Source organism: Ranitomeya imitator, chromosome 1 (assembly GCF_032444005.1).
Source record: "Ranitomeya imitator isolate aRanImi1 chromosome 1, aRanImi1.pri, whole genome shotgun sequence".
NCBI classification, from domain to species: Eukaryota; Metazoa; Chordata; class Amphibia; order Anura; family Dendrobatidae; genus Ranitomeya; species Ranitomeya imitator.
Genome location: NC_091282.1, coordinates 1224210446 through 1224226458, shown reverse-complemented (window position 1 = coordinate 1224226458; position 16013 = coordinate 1224210446). Strand labels below are relative to the sequence as shown.

Sequence of the window (16013 nt, the reverse complement as noted above, 5' to 3'; positions counted from 1 at the left end):
AGACCAGCGAAGATCAGGCTGCCTCACTCTGAAGCGCAGATAACCGGTAGCCAGACCACCGAGGTTGTAAGGACTCTATGACTTACAGCAGAAACCGGCAGGAGAGCTGAATTGCAAGTTATCTGTCCCCACACGCACCTGAAGACATGGTGACACCGTTAGAGCCTGGGTGTGCTAGAGTCCCTATAAACAGGCTCAAGTCACCAGTCATACGGATTATGTCCTATCCTACACGGGGGACAGAGAGAGAACATCTGTGAGGACCTTATCTGAAGCCGTAGCCAGTAAGGGACTACAACTCCACCACGCTAGAGGAAGGCTTTTAACTCCACTTGGTAAAGAGGACTCTGGATTCGCTTCCAAGCCGGCTGGACCCTGCCTGCCTTGTGATCTGGTGCCCTGGACTGTGGCTGCCTGAAGTCTTCAGTAAACAAGGTCCTGCATCCTCATTCTTTACTGCGCCATTCACCATCTTCCATCTACACACCGGGAGCCCTGGGGATACACTTCATCTGTGGGAAGGTATACCATCTAGCTGCCATAACATCACCCCAGAGGACCCCTTAAAGAATCGTCGGTCCCCACTGACCGGATACCACAGGTGGCGTCACAAACATAAACTTTATTCCTTTTAAAGACCTTTCCCTTTTACATGGGCGCCCAGGGCCACGGACCGGGTCAGCCACCGTGACATCCCCCTGTGAACGCAGGACCCAGTACTGCGTACCCCACGGCCCTGGCAGGGCGACACATGGAGTCTTTTTGTTAGCCACTTTGTAGTTATCATGGTCACCTACACACAGATGACAGAAGCTCAGTGACAACCTCCAATGGCCGCTAGAGATGAACGACAGTTTGACAATTGTGAATCGGACATTTCTGTTGGATGGGTGAGCAGAGCAATCCAATACTAAAAACAGAAGGAGATCTGAAGCCAGGACCATCACAGCCCTGAGTGACGGCAATGGCCACTTGAACTGGGGAAGATGAGAAACACATTGCCCTCCAAACTTTCCCAGGTCTGATTTTCACCCCTGTCAGCGCCACTAGTCTGGTCACTGCTTCCATTCAGTTGTTGGCTTCTCTGCTGAACACATCTGGAGGTTTCTGAGACTATCGGCAAGTTGCTGCTGCTCACTTGACCAAACGTGAAAGTTTGCAGAACATAACAATTTCTGCTAGTTCTCTACAGTCCCATCGTTTCTGTCTCCTCTAATGTGCACCAACATGGATACCTGACACAAAACAATGGACAGGTCTCAAAGGCCGAATAGTCGGTAAAAGATGAGGGCACAACAAGGTCAGAGCTTAGGAAACTCCAGCGTAGTAGTGGGAGGAAAGGCAGATGCTGGTCTCATCACTCCAGATGGTTCTGTGCCAGTAACATGAGGGGGAACCGCACTGTAATCTTTTCAATCTTCTTCATGATTTAATTTTTCCTTTAATTTCAACACAAGTGTATCCTTGTTCGAGCGAAACTGCAGTTTTACATCTCTTTCTGGGTGACCAGTCCTTTTCACAGGTTTTTCAATTGTCATTTTACTAAACTCTACAAGCTCAATATGGATTAAAAAAAAAACCCAAAAATAAAGAAAACAAATTTGCTACAAACACACAACACAAAGACAAACATACTTCTGTCGCGTCTAATACATGACTTAATGACGTCTTGCTTTCTTTTCCTGCTAATATAATCTATAACCTTGGATAGAATGCAATATGGAGTTGATATGGGGGTTGGGAGGTGTTTGGTTCTCTAACTCATGACCTAAGTGTAGTGTGGTTGCTAGAAGCGTGTCACCTCCAGAGGACCTGTCCTGTCCTGCATCACACAAGCAACACATCGATTTAGATTTGCACTGTGTAATACTTCATTTTCCCTGCGGGAGTGCTGTAGGGAAACTCAGCACTTCCTGCTATATTTACGTAAAGGAAATGTAAGAACGTTTTAAGAGACACTTTGTGACCTGCCTGAAGTCAAGTGATCCTTCTAAAAAGTGTCAATTTCATAAAGATTCCCTTTAAAGAGCTTTCATAATGCAACGCTCCGATAAAGTGACAAATGCAAACTTAACAAATGATATAAGGTCACCTACCTCTTCCTGAAGTGAAGAGCAATCATACTGAAGACCAGGAAGAGAATACAGATGAAAGCCAGCCAGAAAACGACCTTATAGGTGGGAGACTCTCTGTCTGGGGGAAGAGAAGTGGAGCGCAGCATTAGCGTGAGGCTGTGATAGCTGGGAGGTCTGTGGAGGAGGAAGACTAAAGCTGTGTCTACCACCAGCCGAGAACGAACAAGATCCTGGCAGTCACGACCCACCGCTCACGATAATTGTGTAATTAGAGTGGGTTGAGCGACTGAAAGATGGGTCCAAAAACTCTTGTTCATCGTGAGTGAAAAAATGTTTGCTCAAAATTTGAAAATTGTTGTAACCAGAAACGAGATTGTTCATTTGTTTAATAATTAGACCAGCAAAAAGGAGGAGGAGAAATTCAAGTCCTAAATAGGGTGGACCGTGTTCTAAGGCAATCAATAAATCAGCATTGGTATGAGTATAGAGTCGTCATTGTTGAAAAAATATTTTGATTCGCTACTTCAACTTTCTTTGTACCAAATCAGCAATATTGTTTGTAGAGTCATCAATCAAGAAACAGCTGACCGCACCACCAAGACGCTGAGTAAGTGAACACATTAGCTGTCAGCATGGGCCGGCCTCTAGATGTTGGGTGCTAAACCAAGAAAACATAACAGTGCAGATGCAAGTAAAGGAGGAGATAGCAGCACTCACCAATCTTCAAAGCAGGTGATACTTTATTGCAGTAAAATCTTCACGGCTCGGGGGTGCATAAACAACAGAGTGTGTAGGTCAAACGACGGCCGTTTCGCGCTGCCAAGCGCTTCAACAGGTTTGTCTGTTGCCTGTTGAGCGCTTGAGCAGCGCGAAATGGCCGTCGTTTGACCTACACACTCTGTTGTTTATGCACCCACGAGCCGTGAAGATTTTACTGCAGTAAAGTATCACCTGCTTTGAAGATCGGTGAGTGCTGCCATCGCCTCCTTTACTTGCATCAACAATATTGTTTGTATACCACTTTACGAATTCATGTATTCAAATCAATTAGTATCACTCATGGGATTTGAACATTGAAGTCATCTACACTTCAGACTGTCTGTGTGAACACGGTGCTCGATGCTCCAACTTACGATGTAATGATCTCTATCCAACGGTGTCATTCACGGTTCTCATCCTGTGTAAACTATTACCAGCTCGTGCAAACTAACTTCTAAGGTTACATGAAACAAAACAGACACCCCTTGTCATTTTTTAATCTCTTAACCTCCTGGAAAATGTTAATATTTGATTTTCAAGCAAACTGTTTATGAAGATAAAACGTTATGGAACCGAACAATAAAATGAACAAAAAAAAATTGCTGGTGCCAGGGGCCATTCCAGTATTCTATAACCACTGGATTAGGGGATTACACACCGCCTCCTACCCGCACTCCTGGCTGCTTTTTTAATCAGCCAGGCTGATGCAATGTCAATGTGATACTGTATGTTGCACTCACACCGTTACAGACGCCACTGCTCTTCAGAGTCTCCGGGACTAGCGCTGCGCAGCGGGACCCAAAAGTTGCTGTAGGTGCAGATCCCTGGGCACTGTGCTTAAGGCATGACCTCCCTCCTTCTTAAAAGGACCGCTTGTGTCATCTTAATGGGTCCCTAGCTAATGGCAGGGAGACACTTATTATTTAAGGCACCTCCACCTGAAAGGAGGTGCCAGAGCAACGTGGTTAGGTAGTTCCCATCACACTTTCTAGTTCTCAGGTCCTCAGTTTATTAGTACCTGTCAGTACCCGCTAGTTCCACTAGTGTCTGCTCAAACCTGCCCGTACCTGCTTGTTCTTGCCTCTATCTAATTTTTCTATACTTATGCCTTCCAGCATACCTTCCAGTTCCTATCTGAATACCAGTCATACCAGCCTGCACCTTCCAGTGTCTATCTGTATACCAGCCTGCACCTTCCAGTGTCTATCTGTATACCAGCCATACCAGCCTGCACCTGACGGTGCCTATCTGTTTACCAGCTGTAGAAAAAAGATAACCTCAAGCACTCATCCATGAATAAGTCTTATTTTTATTGAATGGAATCCACACCAGTGTACCAGCCTGCACCTGACAGTGCCTATCTATAAACCAGCTGTACTTTCCAGCATCTGTGGTTCCTGTGTTCCTGCTGTACCAGCTCTATTCTCCTACCGGGCCATTCCAGTTATATGTCCCTTGGGGTCAGCCGCCATGCATTTGAGGCGATGTAGAAATACTTGGCACTCATATACAGTACAGACCTAAAGTTTGGACACACTTTCTCATTTAAAGATTTTTCTGTATTTTCATGACTATGAAAATTGTACATTCACACTGAAGGCATCAAAACTATGAATTAACACATGTGGAATTATATACTTAACAAAAAAGTCTGAAACAACTGAAAATATGTCTTATATTCTAGGTTTTTCAAAGTAGCCACCTTTTGCTTTGATGACTGCTTTGCACTTTCTTGGCATTCTCTTGATGAGCTTCAAGAGGTAGTCACTGGGAATGGTCTTCCAACAATCTTGAAGGAGTTCCCAGAGATGCTTAGCACTTGTTGGTCCTTTTGCCTTCACTCTGCGGTCCAGCTCACCCCAAACCATCTCGATTGGGTTCAGGTCTGGTGACTGTGGAGGCCAGGTCATCTGGCGTAGCACCCCATCACTCTCCTTCTTGGTCAAATAGCCCTTACACAGCCTGGAGGTGTTTGGGGTCACTGTCCTGTTGAAAAATAAATGATGGTCCAACTAAACGCAAACCGGCTGGAATAGCATGCCGCTGCAAGATGCTGTGGTAGCCATGCTGGTTCAGTATGCCTTCAATTTTGAATAAATCCCCAACATTGTCACCAGCAAAGCGCCCCCACACCATCACACCTCCTCCTCCATGCTTCACGGTGGGAACCAGGCATGTAGAGTCCACCCGTTCACCTTTTCTGCGTCGCACAAAGACACGGTGGTTAGAACCAAAGATCTCAAATTTGGACTCATCAGACCAAAGCACAGATTTCCACTGGTCTAATGTCCATTCCTTGTGTTCTTTAGCCCAAACAAGTCTCTTCTGCTTGTTGCCTGTCCTTAGCAGTGGTTTCCTAGCAGCTATTTTACCATGAAGGCCTGCTACACAAAGTCTCCTCTTAACAGTTGTTGTAGAGATGTGTCTGCTGCTAGAACTCTGTGTGGCATTGACCTGGTCTCTAATCTGAGCTGCTGTTAACCTGCGATTTCTGAGGCTGGTGACTTGGATAAACTTATCCTCAGAAGCAGAGGTGACTCTTGGTCTTCCTTTCCTGGGGCGGTCCTCATGTGAGCCAGTTTCTTTGTAGCGCTTGATGGTTTTTGCCACTGCACTTGGGGACACGTTCAAAGTTTTCCCAATTTTTCAGACTGACTGACCTTCATTTCTTAAAGTAATGATGGCCACTCATTTTTCTTTACTTAGCTGCTTTTTTCTTGCCATAATACAAATTCTAACAATCTATTCAGTAGGACTATCAGCTGTGTATCCACCAGACTTCTGCTCAACACAACTGATGGTCCCAACCCCATTCATAAGACAAGACATCCCATTTATTAAACCTGACAGGGCACACCTGTGAAGTGAAAACCATTCCCGGTGACTGCCTCTTGAAGCTCATCAAGAGAGTGCCAAGAGTGTGCAAAGCAGTCATCAAAGCAAAAGGTGGCTACTTTGAAGAACCTAGAATATAACACATAATTTCAGTTGTTTCACACTTTTTTGTTAAGTATATAATTCCACATGTGTTAATTCATAGTTTTGATGCCTTCAGTGTGAATGTACAATTTTCATAGTTATGAAAATACAGAAAAATCTTTTAAATGAGAAGGTGTGTCCAAACTTTTGATCTGTACTGTAGTTGTATTCAAGAACTCACTGTGTGAGGGTCTGCAGTGTCCACTGTTAAGTCAGGGAGCGCTTACTGTCTTAGCAGTGAACACTGCAGACCCTCTCACAGGGCGCTTCCACATAGATCTCCCCTATCCAGATGACTGATGAAGGTCATCAGGTATTGACCGAAACATCTAGTTTTTTCTGGAATTTCTTCACTCAATATATAAGTTCTTGAATATGGGTGCCACGTATTTCTACATCGCAGCTGACGGATTTGGTTGTCTTACTTGTGCACCACCAGAATTCCAGAAGTGACGTGTTTTATTGCCGTGCGTCTGAGGTCTGTCCTAGTGTAGCACCTGGTGTTCATCGGGAGCCAAGCCTAACCCCACCCCTAGGGCCTCTAGTGAAGAGTCAGGTGCTCATCCCAATTAATTTGATGACCTATCCTAAAAAACAAATTGAAGGGTTATTCTCAAAATTATAAATTACAAAATATCCAGAGGGTGGGCAATTTCTTCATGAAAAGTCATTGTCTGACTGCTGGGATCCCAAGAACAGGTCTTTGAAATGCGATGCTGGAATGGTGTGGTGGATGGCTGGCCAAGTACTGAGCTTGACTTTTTCCAGCAGTCACATTGACAATGAAGCGTTTCAGTGTCCCATTCTCAGAATCGGTGAGGGTCACATTTCTCAGACCTCCATCAAACACAAAGTTATTAACTTTCCCGTGTTTAGGTGATGACTTTAAATGTTGGGTATAACCCTTTAAAAGAAAAATCCTGGAAATACATTTAGAGAAAAGTTCACATGATCTAAAATACTAAAGTAAAACAACGGACCTGTATTATCGATGTCTATGGATGAACTTATTGTTCCCAATATATTGTTGGCTGTGCAGATATAAGTCCCGTAATCCTCTGCTGTAACGTCTCGTATCTCCAGCCGGAGATAATTATACAATGTAGAAGTCCAGTACTTCTGGCCTCGGTCAGCTTGTTTTAATGCAGAACTTCCCAGGAGTAGATGGTTCTTGTAGACCTCAATGGTGGACGGCGGGTGGCTGTCCACATGGCACAATATGATCACTCGACTTCTTTCATGTATTTCTATGAAGGACAAGGTCACCAGATTCTTGGGGCCATCTGAAAAGTAATAAAATATGTAACATGTGTCTAGTAGAAAATGCCAAACCCGGAATGATGCAATACCGAAAAATAGAAGTTGAGATAATTGACTGGTGAAATCTACACAACAACCTCAATGACTCGACAATGCTGGTTGGTAAATTTTGGGAATTTGACTGTATCCTTGGACACTTCTTTGATTCTTTTTCGACTCTCATGAAATTTAGTAGGGAATCTAATTGAATTCTGGGCTGTTGGCTACCCATGGTGTCTACGGTATGTTCTGATATGAAAAAATAAGTAATCAAGTCTTACATAGTACACTTATCCCAACAAATGGAGAGACCCTGTTTCCCAGCCAGTGATTCGCTAGGCAGTGGTAGGAACCTGTTTCTGAGCTGGACACATTGACCAGTTCATAAGTCTTGTCTGGACCTTCATGAAACCACTTATTGTTCTTGTACCAGGTAAAGGTTATGTTTTTCATCCAGGGAACCTCACATGTAAGAGTCACAGAGTGGCCTTCATATATCTCCTCAGATGGCGCCACCAGCAGCCGCGCACCTATACAGACAGAAAAAATCCATACAGCATGAAACCAGAAAACCTATAAACAAGTCTCAGAAATTAACAAAGGTAAAACATAAATTCCACAAATGTTCTTGTCCGTAGCATGAAGTACACGAGATGCAGTATTATAGTAGTTATATTCTTGTACATGGGGCAGTATTATAGTAGTTATATTCTTGTACATGGGGCAGTATTATAGTAGTTATATTCTTGTACATAGGAGCAGTATTATAGTAGTTATATTCTTGTACATGGGGCAGTATTATAGTAGTTATATTCTTGTATATAGGAGCAGTATTATAGTAGTTATATTCTTGTATATAGGAGCAGTATTATAGTAGTTATATTCTTGTATATAGGAGCAGTATTATAGTAGTTATATTCTTGTATATAGGAGCAGTATTATAGTAGTTATATTCTTGTACATAGGAGCAGTATTATAGTAGTTATATTATTGTACATAGGAGCAGTATTATAGTAGTTATATTATTGTACATAGGAGCAGTATTATAGTAGTTATATTCTTGTACATAGGGGCAGTGTTATAGTAGTTATATTCTTGTACATGGGGCAGTATTATAGTAGTTATATTCTTGTACAGAGGGGCAGTATTATAGTAGTTATATTCTTGTACATAGGGGGCAGTATTATAGTAGTTATATTCTTGTACATAGGGGCAGTATTATAAGTTATATTCTTGTACATAGGGGCAGTATTATAGTAGTTATATTCTTGTACATAGGAGCAGTATTATAGTAGTTATATTCTTGTACATAGGGGCAGTATTATAGTAGTTATATTCTTGTACATAGGAGCAGTATTATAGTAGTTATATTCTTGTACATAGGAGCAGTATTATAGTAGTTATATTATCGTACATAGGAGCAGTATTATAGTAGTTATATTATCGTACATAGGAGCAGTATTATAGTAGTTATATTATTGTACATAGGAGCAGTATTATAGTAGTTATATTATTGTACATAGGAGCAGTATTATAGTAGTTATATTCTTGTACATAGGGGCAGTGTTATAGTAGTTATATTCTTGTACATGGGGCAGTATTATAGTAGTTATATTCTTGTATATAGGAGCAGTATTATAGTAGTTATATTCTTGTACATAGGGGCAGTATTATAGTAGTTATATTCTTGTACAGAGGGGCAGTATTATAGTAGTTATATTCTTGTACATAGGGGGCAGTATTATAGTAGTTATATTCTTGTACATAGGGGCAGTATTATAAGTTATATTCTTGTACATAGGGGCAGTATTATAGTAGTTATATTCTTGTACATAGGAGCAGTATTATAGTAGTTATATTCTTGTACATAGGGGCAGTATTATAGTAGTTATATTCTTGTACATAGGAGCAGTATTATAGTAGTTATATTCTTGTATATAGGAGCAGTATTATAGTAGTTATATTCTTGTATATAGGAGCAGTATTATAGTAGTTATATTCTTGTATATAGGAGCAGTATTATAGTAGTTATATTCTTGTACATAGGAGCAGTATTATAGTAGTTATATTATTGTACATAGGAGCAGTATTATAGTAGTTATATTATTGTACATAGGAGCAGTATTATAGTAGTTATATTCCTGTACATAGGGGCAGTGTTATAGTAGTTATATTCTTGTACATGGGGCAGTATTATAGTAGTTATATTCTTGTACAGAGGGGCAGTATTATAGTAGTTATATTCTTGTACATAGGGGGCAGTATTATAGTAGTTATATTCTTGTACATAGGGGCAGTATTATAAGTTATATTCTTGTACATAGGGGCAGTATTATAGTAGTTATATTCTTGTACATAGGAGCAGTATTATAGTAGTTATATTCTTGTACATAGGGGCAGTATTATAGTAGTTATATTCTTGTACATAGGAGCAGTATTATAGTAGTTATATTCTTGTACATAGGAGCAGTATTATAGTAGTTATATTATCGTACATAGGAGCAGTATTATAGTAGTTATATTATCGTACATAGGAGCAGTATTATAGTAGTTATATTATTGTACATAGGAGCAGTATTATAGTAGTTATATTATTGTACATAGGAGCAGTATTATAGTAGTTATATTCTTGTACATAGGGGCAGTGTTATAGTAGTTATATTCTTGCACATGGGGCAGTATTATAGTAGTTATATTCTTGTATATAGGAGCAGTATTATAGTAGTTATATTCTTGTACATAGGGGCAGTATTATAGTAGTTATATTCTTGTACAGAGGGGCAGTATTATAGTAGTTATATTCTTGTACATAGGGGGCAGTATTATAGTAGTTATATTCTTGTACATAGGGGCAGTATTATAAGTTATATTCTTGTACATAGGGGCAGTATTATAGTAGTTATATTCTTGTACATAGGAGCAGTATTATAGTAGTTATATTCTTGTACATAGGGGCAGTATTATAGTAGTTATATTCTTGTACATAGGAGCAGTATTATAGTAGTTATATTCTTGTACATAGGAGCAGTATTATAGTAGTTATATTATCGTACATAGGAGCAGTATTATAGTAGTTATATTATCGTACATAGGAGCAGTATTATAGTAGTTATATTATTGTACATAGGAGCAGTATTATAGTAGTTATATTATTGTACATAGGAGCAGTATTATAGTAGTTATATTCTTGTACATAGGGGCAGTGTTATAGTAGTTATATTCTTGTACATGGGGCAGTATTATAGTAGTTATATTCTTGTATATAGGAGCAGTATTATAGTAGTTATATTCTTGTACATAGGGGCAGTATTATAGTAGTTATATTCTTGTACAGAGGGGCAGTATTATAGTAGTTATATTCTTGTACATAGGGGGCAGTATTATAGTAGTTATATTCTTGTACATAGGGGCAGTATTATAAGTTATATTCTTGTACATAGGGGCAGTATTATAGTAGTTATATTCTTGTACATAGGAGCAGTATTATAGTAGTTATATTCTTGTACATAGGGGCAGTATTATAGTAGTTATATTCTTGTACATAGGAGCAGTATTATAGTAGTTATATTCTTGTACATAGGAGCAGTATTATAGTAGTTATATTATCGTACATAGGAGCAGTATTATAGTAGTTATATTATCGTACATAGGAGCAGTATTATAGTAGTTATATTATTGTACATAGGAGCAGTATTATAGTAGTTATATTATTGTACATAGGAGCAGTATTATAGTAGTTATATTCTTGTACATAGGGGCAGTATTATAGTAGTTATATTCTTGTACATAGGAGCAGCATTATAGTAGTTATATTCTTGTACATAGGGGGCAGTATTATAGTAGTTATATTCTTGTACATAGGGGCAGTATTATAGTAGTTATATTCTTGTACAGAGGGGCAGTATTATAGTAGTTATATTCTTGTACATAGGGGGCAGTATTATAGTAGTTATATTCTTGTACATAGGGGCAGTATTATAATAGTTATATTCTTGTACATAGGGGCAGTATTATAGTAGTTATATTCTTGTACATAGGAGCAGTATTATAGTAGTTATATTCTTGTACATAGGGGCAGTATTATAGTAGTTATATTCTTGTACATAGGAGCAGTATTATAGTAGTTATATTCTTGTACATAGGAGCAGTATTATAGTAGTTATATTCTTGTACATAGGAGCAGTATTATAGTAGTTATATTCTTGTACATAGGAGCAGTATTATAGTAGTTATATTATCGTACATAGGAGCAGTATTATAGTAGTTATATTATCGTACATAGGAGCAGTATTATAGTAGTTATATTATTGTACATAGGAGCAGTATTATAGTAGTTATATTCTTGTACATAGGAGCAGTATTATAGTAGTTATATTATCGTACATAGGAGCAGTATTATAGTAGTTATATTCTAGTACATAGGGCAGTATTATAGTAGTTATATTCTTGTACATAGGGGCAGTATTATAGTAGTTATATTCTTGTACATAGGAGCAGTATTATAGTAGTTATATTATTGTACATAGGAGCAGTATTATAGAAGTTATATTCTTGTATATAGGAGCAGTATTATAGTAGTTATATTCTTGTACATAGGGAGCAGTATTATAGTAGTTATATTATCGTACATAGGAGCAGTATTATAGTAGTTATATTATCGTACATAGGAGCAGTATTATAGTAGTTATATTATTGTACATAGGAGCAGTATTATAGTAGTTATATTCTTGTATATAGGAGCAGTATTATAGTAGTTATATTCTTGTACATAGGAGCAGTATTATAGTAGTTATATTCTTGTACATAGGGGCAGTATTATAGTAGTTATATTCTTGTATATAGAGGCAGTATTATAGCAGTTATATTCTTGTATATAGGGGCAGTATTATAGTAGTTATATTCTTGTACATAGGGGCAGTATTATAGTAGTTATATTCTTGTATATAGGGGCAGTATTATAGTAGTTATATTCTTGTACATAGGAGCAGTATTATAGTAGTTATAGTAGTTATATTCTTGTATATAGGGGCAGTATTATAGTAGTTATATTCTTGTACATAGGAGCAGTATTATAGTAGTTATAGTAGTTATATTCTTGTATATAGGGGGCAGTATTATAGTAGTTATATTCTTGTCCATAGAGAGCAGTATTATAGTAGTTATATTCTTGTACATAGGAGCAGTATTATAGTAGTTATATTATCGTACATAGGAGCAGTATTATAGTAGTTATATTATCGTACATAGGAGCAGTATTATAGTAGTTATATTATTGTACATAGGAGCAGTATTATAGTAGTTATATTATTGTACATAGGAGCAGTATTATAGTAGTTATATTCTTGTACATAGGGGCAGTATTATAGTAGTTATATTCTTGTACATAGGAGCAGCATTATAGTAGTTATATTCTTGTACATAGGGGGCAGTATTATAGTAGTTATATTCTTGTACATAGGGGCAGTATTATAATAGTTATATTCTTGTACATAGGGGCAGTATTATAGTAGTTATATTCTTGTATATAGGGGCAGTATTATAGTAGTTATATTCTTGTACATAGGAGCAGCATTATAGTAGTTATATTCTTGTACATAGGGGGCAGTATTATAGTAGTTATATTATTGTACATAGGAGCAGTATTATAGTAGTTATATTCTTGTACATAGGGGCAGTATTATAGTAGTTATATTCTTGTACATAGGAGCAGCATTATAGTAGTTATATTCTTGTACATAGGGGGCAGTATTATAGTAGTTATATTCTTGTACATAGGGGCAGTATTATAGTAGTTATATTCTTGTACATAGGGGGCAGTATTATAGTAGTTATATTCTTGTACATAGGGGCAGTATTATAATAGTTATATTCTTGTACATAGGGGCAGTATTATAGTAGTTATATTCTTGTATATAGGAGCAGTATTATAGTAGTTATATTCTTGTACATAGGGGCAGTATTATAGTAGTTATATTCTTGTACATAGGAGCAGTATTATAGTAGTTATATTCTTGTACATAGGAGCAGTATTATAGTAGTTATATTCTTGTACATAGGAGCAGTATTATAGTAGTTATATTCTTGTACATAGGAGCAGTATTATAGTAGTTATATTATCGTACATAGGAGCAGTATTATAGTAGTTATATTATCGTACATAGGAGCAGTATTATAGTAGTTATATTATTGTACATAGGAGCAGTATTATAGTAGTTATATTCTTGTACATAGGAGCAGTATTATAGTAGTTATATTATCGTACATAGGAGCAGTATTATAGTAGTTATATTCTAGTACATAGGGCAGTATTATAGTAGTTATATTCTTGTACATAGGGGCAGTATTATAGTAGTTATATTCTTGTACATAGGAGCAGTATTATAGTAGTTATATTATTGTACATAGGAGCAGTATTATAGAAGTTATATTCTTGTATATAGGAGCAGTATTATAGTAGTTATATTCTTGTACATAGGGAGCAGTATTATAGTAGTTATATTATCGTACATAGGAGCAGTATTATAGTAGTTATATTATCGTACATAGGAGCAGTATTATAGTAGTTATATTATTGTACATAGGAGTAGTATTATAGTAGTTATATTCTTGTATATAGGAGCAGTATTATAGTAGTTATATTCTTGTACATAGGAGCAGTATTATAGTAGTTATATTCTTGTACAGAGGGGCAGTATTATAGTAGTTATGCTCTTGTACATAGGGGCAGTATTATAGTAGTTATATTCTTGTATATAGAGGCAGTATTATAGCAGTTATATTCTTGTATATAGGGGCAGTATTATAGTAGTTATATTCTTGTACATAGGGGCAGTATTATAGTAGTTATATTCTTGTATATAGGGGCAGTATTATAGTAGTTATATTCTTGTACATAGGAGCAGTATTATAGTAGTTATAGTAGTTATATTCTTGTATATAGGGGCAGTATTATAGTAGTTATATTCTTGTACATAGGAGCAGTATTATAGTAGTTATAGTAGTTATATTCTTGTATATAGGGGGCAGTATTATAGTAGTTATATTCTTGTCCATAGAGAGCAGTATTATAGTAGTTATATTATTGTACATAGGGGGCAGTATTATAGTAGTTATAGTCTTGTACATGGGGGCAGTATTATAGTAGTTATATTCTTGTACATAGGAGCAGTATTATAGCAGTTATATTCTTGTACATAGGGGCAGTATTATAGTAGTTATATTTTTGAACATAGGGGCAGTATTACCTACTATATAATTGTCTAAGGGTCACTTCTGTCTTTCTGTCTGTCTGTAACGGAAATCCTAAGTTGCTGATTGGTTGCGTCAAAACAGCCACGACCAATCAGGGACAGGCACAGTCCGGCGGAAAAATGGCCGCTCCATACTCCCCTCCAGTCAGCACTCACACAGGGTTAATGGCAGCATTAATGGACAGCATTATGCCGCGGTGTAACGCACTCCGTTAACGCTGCTATTAACCCTGTGTGACCAACTTTTTACTATTGATGCTGCCTATGCAGTGGCATTGGCGCGAGATTTAAATCCCTCTTCGCTGATTGGCCGCACCCTGCCGTGGCGACCAATCAGTGACATTGCCGCAGGATTTAAATCCCTCTTCGCTGATTGCTCGCGCCCAGCAGGCGCAACCAATCAGCGACATTGCCGCCGGATTTAAATCCCGCCTCGTTGATTGCTCGCGCCCAGCCAGCGCGACCAATCAGTGACATTGGTGTGGGATCTAATGTTAAAAAAAATAAAAAAAATAAAAAATCATTATATACTCACCTTCCGGATCCAGCCCAGGCCTTTCCCGCTCCTCATGACGCTCCGGTGACCGATCCATGCATTGCGGTCTTGCGAGATGATGATGTAGTGGTCTCGCGAGACCGCTACGTCATCATGCACTCTTGGGACCGGAGCGTCGCGAGGAGCATTGGTAAACGCCTCGGCTGGGGCCGGGGGGCTGACGGAGGGTGAGTATATAACTATTTTTTATTTTAATTCTTTTTTAACAGAGATATAGTGCCCACATTGCTATATACTACGTGGGCTGTGTTAGATACTGCGTGGGCTGTTATATACTACATCTCTGTGCTATATACTATGTGGGCTGTGCTATATACTACGTGGCTGAGGTATATTTTACGTGGCTGGGTAATATACTACATTGCTGTGCTATATACTACATGGCCTGTGTTATATACTGCATGGGCAGTGTTATATACTACGTCTCTGTGCTATATAATACGTGGCTGGGCAATATACTGCATGGCTGTGCTATTTACTACATGGCCTGTGCTATATACTGCATGGGCAGTGTTATATACTACATCTCTGTGCTATATACTATATGGGCTGGGCAATATGCTACGTGGCTGGGCAATATACTACGTCGCTGGGCAATATACTACGACGTTGGGCAATATACTGTTGTGAATTCCGCTCTTGGGCTCCCTCCGGTGGTTGTAAGTAGCATTTTTGTGAGTTCTGCTCTTAGGCTCCCTCCTGTGGTTTTGAGTGGTATGGCTGCTTCTTGGATTTAGCTTCAGCAGCTGTTTTCACTGATCGTCTTTCTGGCTCGGCTATATTAGTCTGGCCTTATCCCTCATTCAATGCCAGTTGTCAATTGTTCCTGCCTGGAGTCATTGCTCTTAGGACTTTCCTGACACTCTGACCAGTTCATCAAAGCTAAGTCCTTGCTTGTCCTTTTGCGGTTCACTTGTTGTGGACTTTGTTGTTCAGCACTTTCTTTGTTTTTGTTCTTTTGTCCAGCTTTTCAGTATGGATCTATTCAGCTCAGCTGGAAGCTCTGGGCAGCAGAGTTTGCCCTCCACACCTTTAGTCAGGTGTGGAGATTTTTGTATTTCTCTGTGGTGGACTTTTTCTAGTTTTTACTACTGA

The 16013-nt window shown here is 38.5% G+C and overlaps 1 protein-coding gene across 1 annotated transcript in view; it reads right to left on the bottom strand.

Moving 5' to 3' along the window:
- SIGLEC1 (sialic acid binding Ig like lectin 1) overlaps nucleotides 1-16013 on the bottom strand; it is a 181855-nt gene that overhangs the window by 10494 nt on the left and 155348 nt on the right. The window contains exons 18-20 of the mRNA XM_069745100.1: nucleotides 7394-7642; nucleotides 6794-7096; nucleotides 2097-2193 (exon numbers count right to left, since the gene is read on the bottom strand). Of these exons, the coding sequence (XP_069601201.1) occupies nucleotides 2097-2193; nucleotides 6794-7096; nucleotides 7394-7642 (649 nt within the window). The remainder of the gene's footprint in view (nucleotides 1-2096; nucleotides 2194-6793; nucleotides 7097-7393; nucleotides 7643-16013) is intronic.